Source organism: Castor canadensis, chromosome 7 (genome assembly GCF_047511655.1).
Source record: "Castor canadensis chromosome 7, mCasCan1.hap1v2, whole genome shotgun sequence".
Taxonomy (NCBI): Eukaryota; Metazoa; Chordata; class Mammalia; order Rodentia; family Castoridae; genus Castor; species Castor canadensis.
This window is the reverse complement of record NC_133392.1, coordinates 128,011,592-128,029,809: the sequence shown is the minus strand read 5'-3', so window position 1 is coordinate 128,029,809 and position 18,218 is coordinate 128,011,592. Positions and strand designations below refer to the sequence as shown.

Here is an 18,218-nt window from a genome sequence, read left to right as displayed (position 1 = left end):
TTAGCTCACTGAGGCCCCAAATTCAAGCCTTAGCAACACACGTACATGCAAATACATAAATTCACTAAAATGTTTATACTAGGTGCTAGGATCTTATCATCAGTTTTTGACTGGGCCCTGCTAAGATGGCTTGAGTAGTGGGGTTGGGGCAGGACAAAGGGTTTGGGGTTACTGAAGAGGCTTTTAGACACTACTCTCGAATCATCTTTCATCTTTTCACTCCCTCCACCCCCACTGCATGGATGGTTCTCATATATTCCTGCTTTCTTAACAATGACCCTTGGTGGGAGAAGTTTCTGACCCAGACCAACAGAACTGAAACCTCTGTTCCTCTCACCTGACAGGTAAAAGCAGCCATTAAATATGCCCTTAGTGTAGGCTATCGCCACATTGACTGTGCTACTGTCTACGGCAATGAGACTGAGATTGGAGAGGCCCTGAAGGAGAATGTGGGACCAGGCAAGGTAAGGAATGAGGATACTGAGAGAATAGGGTACAAGAGCTTAGAGGCTGGGCTGGGGCTTGGCTGAGGGTGTCTGGCATCAGCATCTTTCTGGCTCTTTTCCTAGAGGTGAGGGTGGGTAAAACTGGATGCCCAGGGCTCTTTTCTTTATGGACTCTGTTCCTTCCCCAGGCAGTGCCTCGAGAGGAGCTGTTTGTGACATCCAAGCTTTGGAACACCAAGCACCACCCTGAGGATGTGGAGGATGCCCTTCGGAAGACATTGGCTGACCTCCAGCTGGAGTATTTGGACCTATACCTGATTCACTGGCCTTATGCCTTTGAGTGAGCCTTGCCAGGGTCTTTATCTGGAAGTTGGGGGCTAGGTATAAAGTGTTAGTAATTTGTTATAAGTTATAGCAGCAGAGCAGGATGGGAAAACTCATCTGTGTGGCAAGCAGAGGAGCTTGACATGGGCTCCTAACCTTTTTTGCTATAGCAGGCAGGTGCTTAGCTATATAAAAAGAGAACACATAGTGTGTACATTAAGGTTAACCCAGTGGTCCCTCCTGCTCCATTATTCACTCAGGAAACCCGCAAAGCTAGGCCCTGAGGTTGTGGTCATGAGTAAACCTCCATAGAGGATATGAGAAGAGTCTTCCATCAGCACTGTGCCCTGTGCTAGAAGGGCAGAAAACTCCCTCAGGAGGAAGGAATTAAGGAAAACTTCTTAGAGAAGAGGAGATATAATCTGGGCTTAGGAAAAAGAGGAGGGGGAATGAGTATAACCCATAATACCTGGGTTATGATCTGCAAGGATGGAAAAGCGTGGCTGTTTCTTATTGTTGGCACTTTTCTCCCTCTGGTCTTGGGGTATAGGACATAGAATGACTGGATGGGCAGGCAGGACCAATACTTGACATTTGTGCCCACACTTGTGGGGCTGTGTCTCACTCAGGCGGGGAGACAATTTATTCCCCAAGAATGATGATGGGACTATCCGCTATGACTCCATCCACTATAAGGAGACCTGGAAGGCTTTGGAGGCACTGGTGGCAAAGGGGCTGGTGAGAGCACTGGGCCTATCCAACTTCAACAGTCGGCAGATCGATGATGTACTCAGTGTGGCCTCTGTGCGCCCAGCTGTCTTGCAGGTAAGTACTGCAAGCAGGTTGTTGGGTTGGAGGGGTTGTATGCACAGAGCATCAGTGATGAGTCTCCTTAGTGAAGATGGCTGGCAAGTTGTCAGAAGTGTTGATGCAGAAGTCCTGTACATAAAGATGAGCTCGATGTCCTGAGAGAATGAGATCACCAATAGAAAACAGTGAAAAAAGTGGGCTGAGGAGCCATGGGGACTCAGCAATGGAGGGCTGGTCCAGACATGCATGTCTAGGAGGGACCAGGCAAGCTGGGTGTGGCCACTCCATGATGATGGGTTGTTCCTTGGCTCAGGTGGAATGCCACCCATACTTGGCTCAGAGTGAACTCATTGCCCACTGTCAAGCACGTGGCCTGGAGGTAACTGCTTATAGCCCTTTGGGTTCCTCTGATCGTGCTTGGCGACATCCTGATGAGCCTGTCCTGCTTGAGGAACCAGTGGTCCTGGCACTGGCTGAAAAGTATGGCCGATCTCCAGCTCAGATCTTGCTCAGGTGCGGGACATTCTTGGGAATGGGAAACAGGGCTTTGGTGGCAGAGAGGGTCCCTGGTTGGGAGGCAAGGGTTGAAAGATTCTTTATCTGAGTACCTGGGTGAGGCTGAGAATCTTGGCATGTGATCTCTGGGCAGGCCACTCTGAGGCATGTTCACCATTCCAGTGGGGCTCAGGTGTTCCAGGAGTTTAGGGAAAGATACATGGAGGCCAAAATAATGTGTCTGAATATTGACTCTTTCTCATCTACCTTCATGCCCCACCTTAGGTGGCAGGTCCAGCGGAAAGTGATCTGCATCCCCAAAAGTGTCACTCCTTCTCGCATCCTTCAGAACATCCAGGTATTTGGTCATGGGTTCTATCTTCTTTAGCCCATTAAGATATGTTCTGGCCTCAGCCTCTAGAGAACCCCAGTTTCTACTCACCAGGCTGGCTTTTCTGTCCCCCAGGTGTTTGACTTCACCTTTATCCCAGAAGAGATGAAGCAGCTAGACGCCCTGAACAAAAACTGGAGATATATTGTGCCCATGATTACAGTAAGAATGTATCACTTCCCAGAGTTAAGGAAAAAGATTTGAGGTGGGGTAGCCAAGGTCTTGCCTCAGGCTTGATGGTTAGAAGAGGGACAGGATGTTATTAGTGGGATTGCTGTCCTGAATGAAATGGTCTCTTTTTCTTGAGGTCAGGGAATTAAGGCATATAGGTCTGTGAGTCCAAGTCCTGGTTCTTTAATTCTTCAATCCAGTAAAATTAACCCAGTGAAATGATATAAGAAGAGCTCATAAGAAGACTTTTTTTTTTTTTTTTTATGGTACTGGGGCTAGAATTCAGGGTCTACACCTTGAGCCACTCTACCATCCCTTTTTGTGTTAGGTATTTTCAAGATAGGGTCTTGCGAACTATTTGCCCAGGCTGGCTTTGAGCTGCAATCCTCCTGATATCTGCCTCCTGAGTAGATAGGATTACAGGCATGAGTTACTGGCACCCAGCTCAGATGACATTCTTGACCTTGATAGAGGGTTAGAGGGGATGGGGTGGTGTTAAAGTCTGCTGCACATATGGAAATAACTAGATCCTGGGCACATTATCCCAGTTGAGACTGCAAACTCTTAAGGGCAGAGTCAGCTATGTACAAAGCTATGAGTTTGCTGCTGGAATGCTGTTAATTTTGTGGCATTCTCTGAAACTGGAGTCTGTCCAGTGTCATCTGGCATAATGCTATAGCTAGGTATAGTGATTGTTCAAGAAAGTTTGGAGAAAATGCACTGGGTCTTTGGGATTTTAATTCCTTCTAATGGAGTCATCTATTTCTTTCCAGGTGGATGGGAATAGGGTCCCAAGAGATGCAGGACACCCTTTGTACCCCTTTAATGACCCATACTGAGACTACAGCTTCTTGAATTCTCTTCCAGCTCTCCACCTCCTAGAAAGAGGGAATCAATAAAAGCCATTGGAACATACATACTGTTTGCTTGAGTTACTTGTTTTTTTGGGTCCGGAATGGAAACCAAGAGAAGATAACCCTCATAGATGACAGGCCTAGGGCTGCTGGGCCTTTGAAGCTTTATCTTTCTTCCAGAGGGATCTGCAGGTAGCAGAATTCTGCTTTGTTTAGTGCCATCTAGTGGCATTTTGTAGCAGTGCATGCTTTCCTAAGATAGTTCTTACCAAGAATGTCAAAAATTTGTCACTTCAGGATTGTGATACTGGCACTGACTGTCTTATGGTTTCAAGGTAATGCTGGGTCTAAGGACCTCTCCACCCCTAGTCCTCATTAGTGCCTAGGTTTAGGTATATGAAGAACCCAAAAAATATATATTTGGAAGTTTGGGGGTCCTGGCTTGCAAAATCATTAAAAGGTGGACAAGGGCTTTTTTGCTCATGTACTAAAGTCAGTGTGCATAGAGGCTACCAGAAGGAGGCAGGATCAAGCTCAAAGCTTGTCCCTCCACACCCAGGGTCCTATCTCGAGTACTTTATAGTCCCATCAGAGGCCACCAATAAATAGATTTTAGGAAGGATTTTGGAAAATAACTAAACTGACTCTAAACTTCAGTCACACAAAACTGATTTTAGTTTCCCAGGTGAAACATTGCTCTTATTCTGACTATTTATTGGGTACTTGTGGATTAGGCACAATGCTAAACCCTGGGGATATAGCTATAACCAAGACATATTGTTCCCTATAGTCTACTTGCAGAGACAGACTTTAAGTAATTGCATAATTAGTTTAATTACAGTTTGAAGACGTGCAGGGTGAGAAGCCTACTTATTTATTCAGCTGAGATCTAAAGGTTGAATAGAAATTAATTAGTTAAAGGAGGTGAGAGTGGGAACAGAATTCCATGCAAATTGGACAGCTTAGGGAAAAGATTTGAAACTGGAAGGAGCTGTTGGAAAAACTAAAGATAGAAACTAAAAGTGAGTGGGGAGCTTGGAGACAGGGAGGCAGGAAATGCTGGAAGCCGGGTACCTCTAATCCTAGCTTCTCAGGAGGCAGAGATCATGAGAATTGTGGTTCAAAGCCAGCCCTGGGCAAAGAGTTTATGAGAACCTATCTCAAAAATACTTAGCACAAAATTAAAACCACACTAAGATTCCACCTCACCCCTGTTAGAATAGCCATCATTAGCAACACCACTAACAACAGGTGCTGGTGAGGATGTGGGGAAAAAGGAACCTCTTACACTGTTGGTGGGAATGTAAACTAGTACAACCACTCTGGAAAAAAATTTGGAGGCTACTTAAAAAGCTAAACATTGATCTACCATATGATCCAGCAATACCACTTTTGGGGATATACCCAAAAGAATGTGACACAGGTTACTCCAGAGGCACCTGCACACCCATGTTTATTGCAGCACTATTCACAATAGCCAAGTTATGGAAACAGCCAGGATGCCCCACCACTGACAAATGGATTAAGAAAATGTGGTATTTATACACAATGGAATTTTATGCAACCATGAAGAAAAACTAAATGTTATCATTTGCAGGTAAATGGATGGAGTTGGAGAACATCATTCTGAGTGAGGCTAGCCTGGCTCAAAAGGCCAAAAATCATATGTTCTCCCTCATATTCGGACATTAGATGAAGGGCAAACACAACAAGGGAGTTGAACTTTGATCACATGATAAAGCGAGAGCACACAAGTGAGGATAGGTAAGACACCTAAAAACCTAGATAGCATTTGTTGCCCTCAACGCAGAGAAACTAAAGCAGATACTTTAAAGCAACTGAGGCCAACAGGAGAAGGGGACCAGGATCTAGAGAAAAGGTTAGTTCAAGAAGAATTAACTTAGAAGGTAACACATGCAAAGGAAATCAATGCGAGTCAACTCCCTGTATAGCTATCCTTATCTCAACTAGCAAAAACCCTTGGTCCTTCGTATTATTGCTTATACTATCTCTTCAACAAACTTAGAGATAAGGGCAAAATAGTTTCTGCCAGGTAGCAAGGGGTAAGGGGGGGTAAGGGAGGGAGCAGGGGGAAGGGGGGAGAAATGACCCAAACATTGTATGCATATATGAATAAAATAAAAATTAAAAAAAATACTTAGCATGAAAATGGGATGGGGTAGTGGCTCAGATACTAGAGCGCATGCCTAGTAAGTATGAGACCCTGAGTTCAAACCCCACTACTGCCAAAAACAGAAAAGAAATTACGCTGGAATGGGAGTGGCCTGCTGCTGAAAAGCCTAAGAAGTTGTTCCGATTGATCAATTGTACAGTGCTAGAGATTGAACCCAGGGCCTTGTGCATGATATGTGTGAAGCACTGCCACTGAGTGATACCCCCAGACCCTGAAGTGATGGTTTTTTTGTTGTTACTGATTTTGTTTTTTAATCCTTAATACAATGAAAAGCCATGGGAGGGTTTTGAGCAGGAGTAACATGACATGATTTGTGTATTACAAACACAACCCAGAGGGTGGTAGAGTGTCTCACAGTATCTGCCTAGCAAGAGTGAAGCCCTGAGTTCAGACCCCAGTTATCACCACCAAAAAAAAAGAAAAGAAAAGAAAAACAAGTACAACCCAGGATGAGGGAGGAAGCTCAGCGGTGGAGTGTTTCCCTAGCAAACTCCAGCCCTGTGTTCAGACTTCAGCACCACAGAAAACAACAATAACAAAAAACCTGGCACAGTGGAGGGAAAGGTATAAAAAGTAGATGGAGGTGCTTGCTTCGGCAGCACATATACTAAAATTGGAACGATACAGAGAAGATTAGCATGGCCCCTGCACAAGGATGACATGCAAATTCATGAAGCATTCCATATTTTTAACAGCCAAGATGCCCCACTACTGACGAATGGATCAAGAAAATGTGGTATCTATACACAATGGAATTTTATGCAGCCATGAAGAAGAACAAAATGTTATCATTCGCTGGTAAATGGATGGAACTGGAGAACATCATTCTGAGTGAGGTTAGCCTGGCCCAAAAGACCAAAAATTGTATGTTCTCCCTCATATGCAGACATTAGATCAAGGGCAAACAGAACAAGGGGATTGGACTATGAGCACATGATAAAAGCGAGAGCACACAAGGGAGGTGTGAAGATAGGTAAGACACCTAAAAAATTAGCTAGCATTTGTTGTCCTCAACACAGAGAAACTAAAGCAGATACCTTAAAAGCAACTGAGGCCAATAGGAGAAGGGGACCAGGAACTAGAGAAAAGGTTAGATCAAGAAGAATTAACCTAGAAGGTAACACACATGCACAGGAAATCAATGCAAGTCAACTCCCTGTATAACTATCCTTATCTCAACTAGCAAAAACCCTTGTTCCTTCCTATTATTGCTTATACTCTCTCTTCAACAAAATTAGAGATAAGGGCAAAATAGTTTCTGCTGGGTATGGAGGGGATGGGGGGGAGAGGGAGGGGATGGAGTGGGTGGTAAGGGAGGGGATGGGGACGGGGGAGAATTGTATGCACATATGAATAATAAAAAAATTAAAAAAAAAAGTAGATGGAAAAAGACATGAATTTTTTTTTCTCCCACTGTCTTTTTAAGGCAGGGTTTTGCTTTGTTCCAAAACCTGGGTCTTAACTCCCAGACACAAGTGATCCTATCTTCTCAGCCTCCCAAGTGTGTTACCACACTGGCTTAAGATTGGTTCCTTCTGGGCTGGTGGAGTAGCTCAAGTGGTAGGAGTGCCTGCCTAACAAGCATGAGGTCCTGAGTTCAAACCCTAGTGCCAACAGAAAAAAAAAAAAAGATTGGTTCCTTCTGAGAACTAAGAGGAGTCTGTCTCAGACCTCTCTCTTTGGCTAAAAGATAGCTATCTTCTTCAAACGTCTTCTTGTTGTCTTCCCTCTGTATGCGTCTGGGTCCAAATTTCTTCTTGGGTTGTTTTTTTTAGAGGGTAGGATAGTACTGAGGGCAGTTCACACTCGGAGTGTTTGGCAGGTACTCTACCACTTGAGCCACGTTCCTAGCCCCCAAATGTCTTCTTATAAAGACATCAATCATAGATTAGGGCCCATCCTAATTACCTCATTTTAACTTTATTACCTCCTTAAAGATCTATCTGCAAATACAGCCACATTCTGGGTTGTTGGGCTTAAGACTTCAACATAGGAATTTTGAGGGTAGAGGGTACCCTCAGTCTATAATAGGAAGCAAAAGTCATTATAACAGGAAATAATTTGCTAATCAACTATTTAAAAATTGTACTTGGGCTGCACGAGAGGCCTGACTCAAGGGGTAGAACCCCTGCTTAGCAAACACAAGGCCCTAATTCAAACCCTAGTACCACCGAAAGAAAAAAAAATAATTGGGGCTGAGGGTGTAGCTCAGAGGTAGAAGCACTAAAAAAAGAAAACCAAACCACCTTGATCCTAATATCTCACTCTGCTTAACATTAACATTCTCTACCTCTTTGTTTAATAACTGAACAATTCAGTGCATATACATTGCAAAGTGAAATTGCAATTTCTGAAAAAGATGCAACATTTTATGAAACAAAGTGATGTGTAGGAATTCACAAACCATACCCAAAGCCACTGAAAAGCGAGGATTTGACAATTAACCAAAAAAAGGGGAAACCAAAGATAAGAACAGTAGATTTCTAGAGAGGATGTTTGGAATATCAAAGTACTAAGAAAGGTCTGGAGACATGGCTCAAGTGGTAGAGCTTTACAGGTGTGAGGCAATGAGTTCAAACCTCAGTACTGCATCCTCCCCACCCCCAAAGTACTATGTTTTTGAGAAGACCATGAAATCATCAAGTATTTCAACAAAAACGATTATTTGATTATATTGTTTTGAATAAAAGCTTAAAGATTCAGAATTTTGAGAGAGTTGTTATGTTGCCAAGACTGGCCTCAAATTCATGATTTTCCACTTCAGCCTCTTGAGTAGCTGAGACTACAGATGAGTACCACCACACCCCAGTGTGAAAATGAGACTTAACTACATAAAGCTGCATTTCTCAGGCTGGGGGTGGCGTACAGGTAAGTGGTAGAATGCTTGCTTAGCATGTGCAAGGCCCTTAGATTCGATCCCCAGTATCACAATAAGTAAGTGAGTAGGTAAATAAATAAAAAAACTACTTTGAAGGGGAGAAGGAAGGAGCAAACACTCACCAGCCAGAGGCTAACACCACCATATTCCACTTTTTTACATAAAAAAATTTTTTGGGGGGGCTGGACACCAGTGGCTCATTCCTGTAATTGTAGCTACACAGGAGGCAGAGATCAGGAGGATCAAGCCAGCCCCAGGCAAATAGTTCTAGAGACCCTGCTTTGAAAATACCCAACTCAAAAAAACTGCTGGCAGAGTGGTTCTAGTGGTAGAGCATCTGCCTAGCAAGTAGGAGGCCCTGACTTCAAACCCCAGTAACCACAAAAAGAAAAAAATTTTTTTTTGAGATAAGGTCTCTCTTTGTATCCCACGCTGGCCTCAAATTACAGATCTTCCTGCCTCTGCCCCACTGCGAGTGATTGGATTACAGGTGTGTTTCACCATGATCAGAGACTATATATATTTTTTGTCCTTAGGACCTAGTATAAAACCTTGCACATTAGTGGTGTTCAATGAATATTTGTTTAATGAATGAGTAAGTCACACAAGTAACTTGCCTGGGTTTGTCAGGCCATAGTCCTGACTGCAAAGACCCTATAGAAGTTTTCCCTCCTCTTATCCCAACTCCAGTCACAATGATACAAGGTATGGTAACCATTTAACCATTTAATGCTAGCAAGAGCCAGGCACATCACTAATGACTTCTAATTCTCACAACATCCTTAAGAGGTGGATATTAACATCGTTCTCATTTTACATTTGCTCTTAGAAGGCTACATGACTTGGCTTAGGTCATTCAGCTAATAATGGGAAAGACCATGTCTGGAATTGCTATTCTTCAGGTCTCGGTCTATAGCAACAAAGATTTCAACCCGCCTGAACCTTGAGAGATTGGAGTAAGAGTCCTTCCTAGAAATGTTTCCTGGTTACTGTGCCTGAATCTATATGCAAATAACTCCTCCGCCTCCATTCTTATCACTGTAGACAGGGCCATGGTGGAATGAATGATGTTCCAGGGTTAAGAAAGCGCAACCTTTCAGTCTGCCAGTTATCCTTCACTAAGTCGGCTGCAGGAAATGAAGCATACTGCTTTCCATTACTAACTTGTCATGTAACTTTCTAAGCAAGTCACACTTTCCCTGTACCTTGCTTTTTTTCCTACGAAATGGGGCCGATAACACCAATCTCATTAGTATTGTTCCTGCTATGATTAAATAAGACAACTAATAGTTTAAAGTGTTTAAACACAGTACCCCCGACGTAGTAAGGTACTCAACGAATTGTAAACCCAGATTGGTCACAGAGCTGGGACCACTAAACTACTCAGATTGGGAATCTGGGTAGGGCCTGGGAGAATGGCATCAGCGGATTGGGTCAGCCAAAGGGGGCGAATCCAGAGGGAGGAGCTAGTTGCAACCCGCCTCAGCATTGAGCTTTAAATCAAGCGCGGTAGTTCAGCTGTAGCCAATCCTAGACCGTCATCTTTTCGCGTCACTAGTTGCTGAGGCTCAGAGCCACGCGTGTCCGTGAGGTCCGTTCTAGCCGTTGCTGCTGTACTCGTGCTCAGCTCCGAGAGTCCATCCGTTAAGACTGAGAGGACGCAGAGAAAATCTGTGTCATTTTCTCCGGTATCAGTGCCTGAAGAAGACCCTTCACTACTCGCTCTACATACACAACAGCACCGGCTACACTTTCTGTGGAAGCCGCAGGCTAGCGCCCTGTCAGGAATTGTAGTGGTCTCAACGGGACTTGCTACAGAAGCAAGAAATTGGTTTTTTTGAGGGAAAGCGGGCCAGGGAGGGAAGGTACCTATACTGCGAGGGCGGGAGGTGTCCTTGAGGTAGAAAGGGATTGAGTCCTGGCACTTTAAACCTGAAGGGGAGGATCCGGAAGTGGATGGGCGGGGCAAGGGGTCCTGGTATATAAGAGGGCCACAGGCGCGCGGGGTCTCCAATCTGCCATTTTCTGTCCCTGAATAAGTGTCTGGTAACCCAAATTCCCGGTTTCCTCACAGGCTCTGTTCCGCCCACTGGTCCACCACCTTAGGGGGAAGATGGCCACAGAGTCCACAGCCACTGCTGCCATCGCCGCGGACCTGGCTTCCGCCGACAAGTAAGCGGGACTGTGGCGAGCTTGAGGCACTGGCCAGTCCGCGGGGAGGGCTGGTGAACCGGAGCTTCGTTGGAAGGATAGACTGGTGGGCGGGAGGACTGCCTCTCCATGAGCAACTGTCGGTGTTTGAGGAGGCCTGGCCAGTGGGGAAGACTCTGTCTTGGGGAGAACCCGCACATTAGCGGCAACGGCAAGCGGCTGGCGCCCCCTGCCCCGCTTTTCGCGGCCGCCATCTTGCCAGGGGCAGCGGCGGCTGTCTCCATCGTCTGCCCCTCTCATTCCCCCAGCCGGGGGCTGCTGGAGGGGAGGCGGGGCCCTGGCGCACCGGTCTGCCCTCACGCCCTTACTGTCGCCTCATTCCTAGCATGTACCTCCTATGAGAGTCCCTAGACGACCCAGGAATATAACCAACAGATTTGGCGCCAAAAAAAAAAAAATTGCATGAGGGAGGCTAAACCAGAGGCTTGGGTGGGCGGGGCCTCGAGGGGGCGGGGATTTGCTCGCGGGCGTTTGCTTCCCACTGCCGGCTCTGGGTCGGGGGGCGGAGTCTTGAGGAGGCGGGAAAACTCCATTGTTTGGTGATGAAGCGTCTGGGGTAGGAGCCTCGGACTTCCGCGGTTTGGCGGGGAGAGGTTGGTTCGCTGCTCTGGCCTTTCTCACCGTGGACTCTCAAAGGGTGGTTAGCGGCCGGCACGCCGCGAACCCCAGCCTGTGCTGGGGAGCATCGTGGTTCTTTAGAGTTGGTCGCTTCATGGGGGACATTACCTGGACTCAGCGCGGCTTGGAGTTCTACCCACTTCCAAACATTTAAGCTGGCAGCGTGCAGGTAGTGTAAGTGAAAGGACTTTTGAAGGAAAGAAGGCACTATTGCTTTGAAAGCAGTGCAGTGTCACTCAGGCATAAGCTGTTTCTTGGACAGTGGGCAGAAACACCCCATCAGTTGAAGGGAACAAGTGCTATTTTCCACACAGTAGATGTCATTTCTTAATCCTCCCTTGTATTTTAGGGCCCTGGGTCTATATTTTTTCCTTCTCGTGCTCTTTAAAGGCAGTTACCTTCCGTTTAAGAGGAAAGGTTGCTGTGGAATTTTTATGATTGATTTTTCTATAGCTTTACACTCCAGTTGACAGTACACTTACCATAGTTCTAGTTAGCAGAGATTTACTTACCTTTGCCTATCTGCAAAGTAGGTAGAACTTCATGCCGACAGAACAGGCGCCGCTCTGCCACTTGAGCTACACCTCCAGTCCATTTTGTTCTGGTTATTTTGGAGATGGAGTTTCAAGAATTATTTGCCGGAGGCTGGAACCGAAATCCTCCAGCTTCCCAAGAAGCTAGGATTACAGGTGTGAGCCACCGGTGCTTGGATACTTGACACCTTTTGGTTAATTTTCTAATAGGTTCACGAAAAGCAGTGGCTTTCAAATGACCTTCCGAATCACTGGAAGAGACTTTTGGGAACTCCAGTTTTAATATCAGACTCCGCATTTCCTGCATATGTCTTCATTAATATCAGAATAGATCGGGTTTGGGAGTTCGGTTTTATTATGATGCTTCCTATAACACTCCCATCAGGCAGAATTTCACTTACAAGGATCCTCACCACTCCTTCCAATAAAAGGTGTGTTTTTCACAAGAAAAAATGCTCACCATCTCTAGCAATAAAGGAAATGCAAATTAAAAACCACGCTAAGATTCCACCTCACCCCTGTTAGAATAGCCATCATCAGCAACACCACCACCAACAGGTGTTGGCGAGGATGTGGGGGGGCGGCGGGAAAGGAACCCTCTTACACTGTTGGTGGGAATGTAGATTAGTACAACCACTCTGGAAAAAAATTTGGAGGCTACTTAAAAAGCTGGACATCGATCTACCATTTGATCCAGCAATACCACTCTTGGGGATATACCCAAAAGACTGTTACTCCAGAGGCACCTGCACATCCATGTTTATGGCGGCACTATTCACAATAGCCAAGTTATGGAAACAGCCAAGATGCCCCAGCACTGATGAATGGATTAAGAAAATGTGGTATCTATACACAATGGAATTTTATGCAGCCATGAAGAAGAACGAAATGTTATCATTCGCTGGTAAATGGATGGAATTGGAGAACATCATTCTGAGTGAGGTTAGCCTGGCTCAAAAAACCAAAAATCGTATGTTCTCCCTCATATGTGGACATTAGATCAAGGGCAAACACAACAAGGGGATTGGACTATGAGCACATGATAAAAGCGAGAGCACACAAGGGAGGGGTGAGGATAGGTAAGACACCTAAAAAACTAGCTAGCATTTGTTGCCCTTAACGCAGAGAAACTAAAGCAGATACCTTAAAGCAACTGAGGCCAATAGGAAAAGGGGAACAGGTACTAGAGAAAAGGTTAGATTAAAAAGAATTAACCTAGAAGGTAACACCCACGCACAGGAAATCAATGTGAGTCAATGCCCTGTATAGCTATCCTTATCTCAACCAGCAAAAACCCTTGTTCCTTCCTATTATTGCTTATACTCTCTCTACAACAAAATTAGAGATAAGGGCAAAATAGTTTCTGCTGGGTATTGGGGGGGGAGGGGGGAGAGGGAGGGGGCGGAGTGGGTGGTAAGGGAGGGGGGTGGGGGCAGGGGGGAGAAATGAACCAAGCCTTGTATGCACATATGAATAATAAAAGAAAAATGATAATAAAAAAAAAAGTGTTTTTTTTTCAAGAGGTAGAAGTATGAACAGTTTTCTTTTTCCCAGATTTTCAAAAAGTTCATTTAGTAGTAAATAGTTGTGAGCTTCCTGTTAGGTTATATATAGAGGAAAAGTTTTGTATGTACCTTGAGGGAAAAAGAGTCATTTAAATTGTTTCACCGCAGGTTGCAAACTGAGCAATTGCATGAACTGAGTGTGGTGTTTTTGGGGGGCCCGGACTGGGGTTTGCAGTCAGGTCCTCCTGCTTGCTAGGTAGGCATTCTGCCTCTTGAGCCAGCCCTCAGCCCTTTTTGCTTGGGTTATTATTATTTTTTTTTTAAATAGTTATTCGTGTGTTTTATTTTATTTGGTTTTTGTAGTGCTGGGGTTTGAACACAGAGCCTCACACTTGATAGGCAAGTGCTCTACCACTTGACCACTCCACCAGCCCATGCTTTGGTTATTTCTGAGTTAGGATCTGGTGTTTATGCTGCATGTCTGGACCATGACTCTCCTATTTATGCTTCTTGCCTACCTGAGGTGAAATATGCACACTACTATGCCCTTTTTTTTTTTTTTTTTTTTGTGGTGGGACTGGAGTTTGGATTCAGGGCTTTGTGCTTGCAAAGCTGGTTCTCTTGCAAGCAGGTGCTCTACTGCTTGGGCCATTACTGGAAGTCCATTCTGCAGTTATTATGGAGATGGGGTCTGGAGAACTATTTGCTTGGATTGATCTTGAACCTCCATCTTCTTGATCTCTCCTGAGTATCTAGAATTACAGTATGAACCACCATGCACAGCTTTTTATTTGTTGAGTTGGGGTCTTCAGAACTGTTTGTCCAGATTAACCTTGAACCTTCATCCTCCCAGTGATCTCCCAAGTAAATAGGATTATAGGCATGAGCCACTGCTTTTTTATTTTTGAGTAAATTTTTATTTGATTAACATTAATATAGCATGAAGAGTTCACCTTTCTGTAGGTGAGGAAAACCAAAAATACAATGGAGAGATAATTTCTTAATTAAGGAGTCTCAATACTTTAGTTTTCAATCCTTCATTCTCCACCAAAACCTTTATCTGGCAGGAAATTGTATGGCTGTCCAGTTAGTCTAGGGGAACAGGGAAGGCAGCATATCTCAGCTAAGTGAGTTGATAAAGCTATTTTACAAGCAGTTTTTAAGGTACTTGTGTTTAAGGGGAGGGTAAAGAAAGTGACTGGAATTTAGACTTTACGTAAGAATGCTCATTGGTCTGGTGGTATGGCTTAGTGGAAGAGTGCCTGATTAGCATGTACAGGCCCCTGGGTTTGATCCCTAGCACCACAAAGGCAACAGCAAAAAGAATGCCCATTATAACCAGGTTTAGTGACACATGCCTTTAACAGGAGGTTGAGGCAAGGAGGATCAATCACACATATTTAAGGCCAGTCTGGGCTACATTATTTGAGACCTTATCTCAGGACAAAAAACAGTATCCATTATAACTTGTAATTGCAGTGTAACTTTTGTAATAAAAATGGGATGAGATTTTTTTGTTTTATTTTTGGCAGTACTGGGGTTTGCACTCAGGGCCTCATGCTTGCTAGGCAGGTGCTCTACACTTAAACCACTCCTTTAGCCTTTTTTTGTGTTGGATATTTTCGATATAGGGTTTCCAGAGATATTTCCCTGGGCTGACCTCAAACCATGACCCTCCTGATCTCTGCCTCCTGAGTGGTTAGGATTACAGGCATGAACTACCAATGCCTTGGCTGAGAAATAAATCTTAAAAGTTGGTTTTGATATCACCTTCATTTTTTAAGTAATTGATGTTGGACTCTAGTTTTGTCATCTGTAAAAAGTCTGAATTGGGCTTCTGTCCCCTCATGCCATTTAAACATTGCTTAAGTTTATTCAGTGACTGTTAGAATGCTAAATTAATGTTTGTCAAATCTTAGGTTGGTTGCTTTTTTTTTTTCCCCCTTGTGTATGTATGTGTGTGTATGTTTCTTTTTCTTTCTGTGCTGGGAATCTAACCCTTGCACATGCTAGGCAGGCGGTCTGCTGCTGAGCTACATCTGCATCTCTTTTTTTGGAAACAGGGTCTTTCCTTGTTGCCTAGGCTGTCTTTGAACTTGGAATTCTCCTGTCATAGCCTTCTGAGTGAGATTATAGACATGCACCACTTTACCCACTCATTCTCAGTTTTCTAAGTAGTACTTTCTTAGGTATTTCTTTTTTGTTTCTATTATAAAATAATGCAGAATAGTTTGTAATTGTAGTAGTAGGGAGGAATGAAAAAGCTCTAATTCATTGAATTTTGGCTTGTTATATTTCCTGTGCTGCTTACTTTTTACTTTAGAAGGGAAAATGTCAAAAATAAGCCTGGTGTGTTGGTACATGTCTAACCCTAGTACTCTGGAGGCTGAGGCAGGAGGATCGTGAGTTCTAAGCCAGCCTGGACTACATAGTGAGACCCTGTCCAGAGAGTGTGTGTGTGTGTCTATATGCATGTACATACACACACAACTAAACACAGGGTGCTCAGTAACTCTGGAGTATTGTTAAGGAGTTTGCCGTTTCTGTTTCCACAAGTGGTTTGTTTTAGCTCTGCTGGGGTTTATGTGTTGGTTTATTTTGCTGTTTAAAGTAAGACTAAGCTTGTGAGTTAGCTATATAGAATTATGAATAATATATTGCAACTGGAATACATTTTTGCGAAAGATTTATGTAGGTACCTATATTTTGGTAGGGTGGAGGACTGTATTATTAGCTTGAATATGTAATAGAAAAAGTGTCCCTCTGGTGCATGGGACACCATATTATAAAAATATGCTATGCTTTCAAAATTGTAGTCTATGAATTCTGATACTGGTGATCTTAAGGTAGAGGTAGGAGGAGGAAGGTAGAGCAGAAAAATAAACGAGTGTGTCAGAATTGCTTTTTTGTTTGTTTTGAGAAAGCGTTTCTTACGTAGCCCAGGCTAGCTTCAACTCTTGAACCTCTGCTTCCAAAGGGCTGGGATTACAGATGTGTACTACCATAGCCAACTCAATTATTTCTAGATGAATTTGAGCTTATTCTCTAAGACAACTTGCTAAATGTCACATCAATTAGTCTATTAACCTTGGCACTCACTCATTAAATGTATGTCCCAAAGTAGTCTTCATTTACTGCTTTAAAAACTGGAACACACACACACAAACACACACAACAAAAAAGACCTGGTAGAATTAATAAATGAATCTAGCAAAGTTGTAGGATTCAAAATCAATACAAAAGTCAGTTGCATTTCTATGCATCAACAACCTAAAGCCCTAAAGTTACTAGAGAATTAAATCTGCAATGGAAATTTCACCTGAAAGAAGCAGGTCCTGATGAAAAGGAATAGATTTAGATCCCCCCTCTTTAACTTTATTCAGGATTGTGTCTCTGTTTGGTACTGGGTTTTAAACTTAGGGCCTCATGCTTGCTAGGCACTTGAGCCATCCCCCAGCCCTTTATGCTTTAATTTTTCCAGGTTAAGATCTCGCTTTTGCCCAGGTCTGCCTTGGGCATCAGACCAGGGTTCTCCTGCCTCTACCTCCAAAGGGATCATAGGAATTTGTCACCATTCTCTGCTTATTCTTTTGAAATAGGGTCTTGCTTTTTTGCCTGTGCTGGTCTTGAACTCTGCCATCCTCCCATCTTTATCCCATGTAGCTGGGATTATAGGTATGTACCACCACTCTCAGCCTGTGTGTGTGTGTGTGTGTTTTAGATTAAGTTCTTTGAAAGATACCAGGCAAAAATTGGACTTAAAAAGTTATCTACCAAATTTTTAGTATATTTTATTTAGAAGTACAATATTGGCCAATGCCTGTGGCTCATGCTTATAATCCTAGTTATTTGGTAGGCTGACATTGGGAGGATAACAATTTCGAGGGCAGCTTGGGCAAAAAGTGAGACCCTATTTTAACCAATAGTTGGGTGCACCTATCCTCCCAAGCTACTTGGGAGGTTGAGATTGGGAGGATTGCTGTTCCAGGCCAGTCCTGGCAAAAGTTTTCAAGACTCCAACATAACACTTTCTTATCAACATAAGAAAGTGACCCCTATTTCCAAAATAACAGAGCAAAAAGGACTGTAGGCAAGGCATGAGCCATAGAGCTCTTGCCTAGCAAGCAGGGCTTCGCTTCAGCAGGCACTCTACCACTTTGAGCCATGCCCTAAGCCCTTGTTTTTTAACTTTATGTAAATGGAATCATACAGTCTGAATTCTGTATTCCATGCAGTATGAAGCCAATCATGTCTTGCTTTTTTATGCTCAGCATTTTGAGAGTCAACCACATTACATGTTTTTACTGATTTATTTTTGCTGTATAATGTGCCATTGCATGAGGATAATCCACTCATTCTATTGTGGGTGTTGAAATTGAGTTTATTTTTGAGTGCTTTATAACATCCTAAGTGAATGACAGATTTCTAGGGTAGATGATGCTAAATTTCTGTGATGACTAGGAGTCAGGAAAATGACCCAAATTATTTCTGCCAATGGTAGTGTAGGCCTCATTTTTCCCATTTATAAAATGGGTAGTGAGGGTTCTATAAGTTCAGATTCATTCCATTAGGAAAATTTTGTGAATTACCATCTCCCCTTTTATGTTTGTGTTATTAATGAACATTTATTTTCAGTACTAGAGACAGTGTGGTTAAGATACTGTTTTCAAATAGTGTTTCCATTACTGGAATAAAGACATACAAATGTCTTCATATAAATGAGAATATCAGTGTATGCAGGTATTTTAATGTATCCTGCTTTAAAAGTGATATGAGAGAAACTGGATG

General features: G+C 43.6%; 2 protein-coding genes and 1 non-coding gene across 9 annotated transcripts in view; all 3 read left to right on the top strand.

The window, feature by feature from the left end:
* The window catches only part of Akr1a1 (aldo-keto reductase family 1 member A1), a 35,355-nt gene extending 31,803 nt beyond the window's left edge, over positions 1 to 3,552 (top strand). For all 4 annotated transcript variants that reach the window (XM_074080283.1, XM_020182986.2, XM_074080282.1 and 1 more), the window contains 7 exons: positions 345 to 464; positions 635 to 786; positions 1,400 to 1,595; positions 1,894 to 2,093; positions 2,361 to 2,433; positions 2,542 to 2,628; positions 3,411 to 3,552. In XM_074080283.1, the coding sequence (XP_073936384.1) occupies positions 345 to 464; positions 635 to 786; positions 1,400 to 1,595; positions 1,894 to 2,093; positions 2,361 to 2,433; positions 2,542 to 2,628; positions 3,411 to 3,476 (894 nt within the window). In that variant the 3' untranslated portion in view covers positions 3,477 to 3,552. The remainder of the gene's footprint in view (positions 1 to 344; positions 465 to 634; positions 787 to 1,399; positions 1,596 to 1,893; positions 2,094 to 2,360; positions 2,434 to 2,541; positions 2,629 to 3,410) is intronic.
* A 2,716-nt stretch (positions 3,553 to 6,268) lies between these two features.
* LOC141425127 (U6 spliceosomal RNA) lies at positions 6,269 to 6,375 on the top strand. The gene has a single exon (XR_012450219.1). It is a non-coding gene; the product is annotated as a U6 spliceosomal RNA (small nuclear RNA).
* A 4,174-nt stretch (positions 6,376 to 10,549) lies between these two features.
* Positions 10,550 to 18,218, top strand: part of Nasp (nuclear autoantigenic sperm protein) — a 26,909-nt gene continuing 19,240 nt past the window's right edge. For 2 of the 4 annotated variants that reach the window (XM_074080256.1, XM_074080255.1), the window contains exon 1: positions 10,551 to 10,735. In XM_074080256.1, coding sequence (XP_073936357.1) covers positions 10,677 to 10,735 — 59 coding nt within the window. In that variant the 5' untranslated portion in view covers positions 10,551 to 10,676. Of the gene's footprint in view, positions 10,736 to 18,218 lie in introns of all 4 variants that reach the window. The other 2 variants (XM_074080257.1, XM_074080259.1) reach the window with 2 other exon arrangements.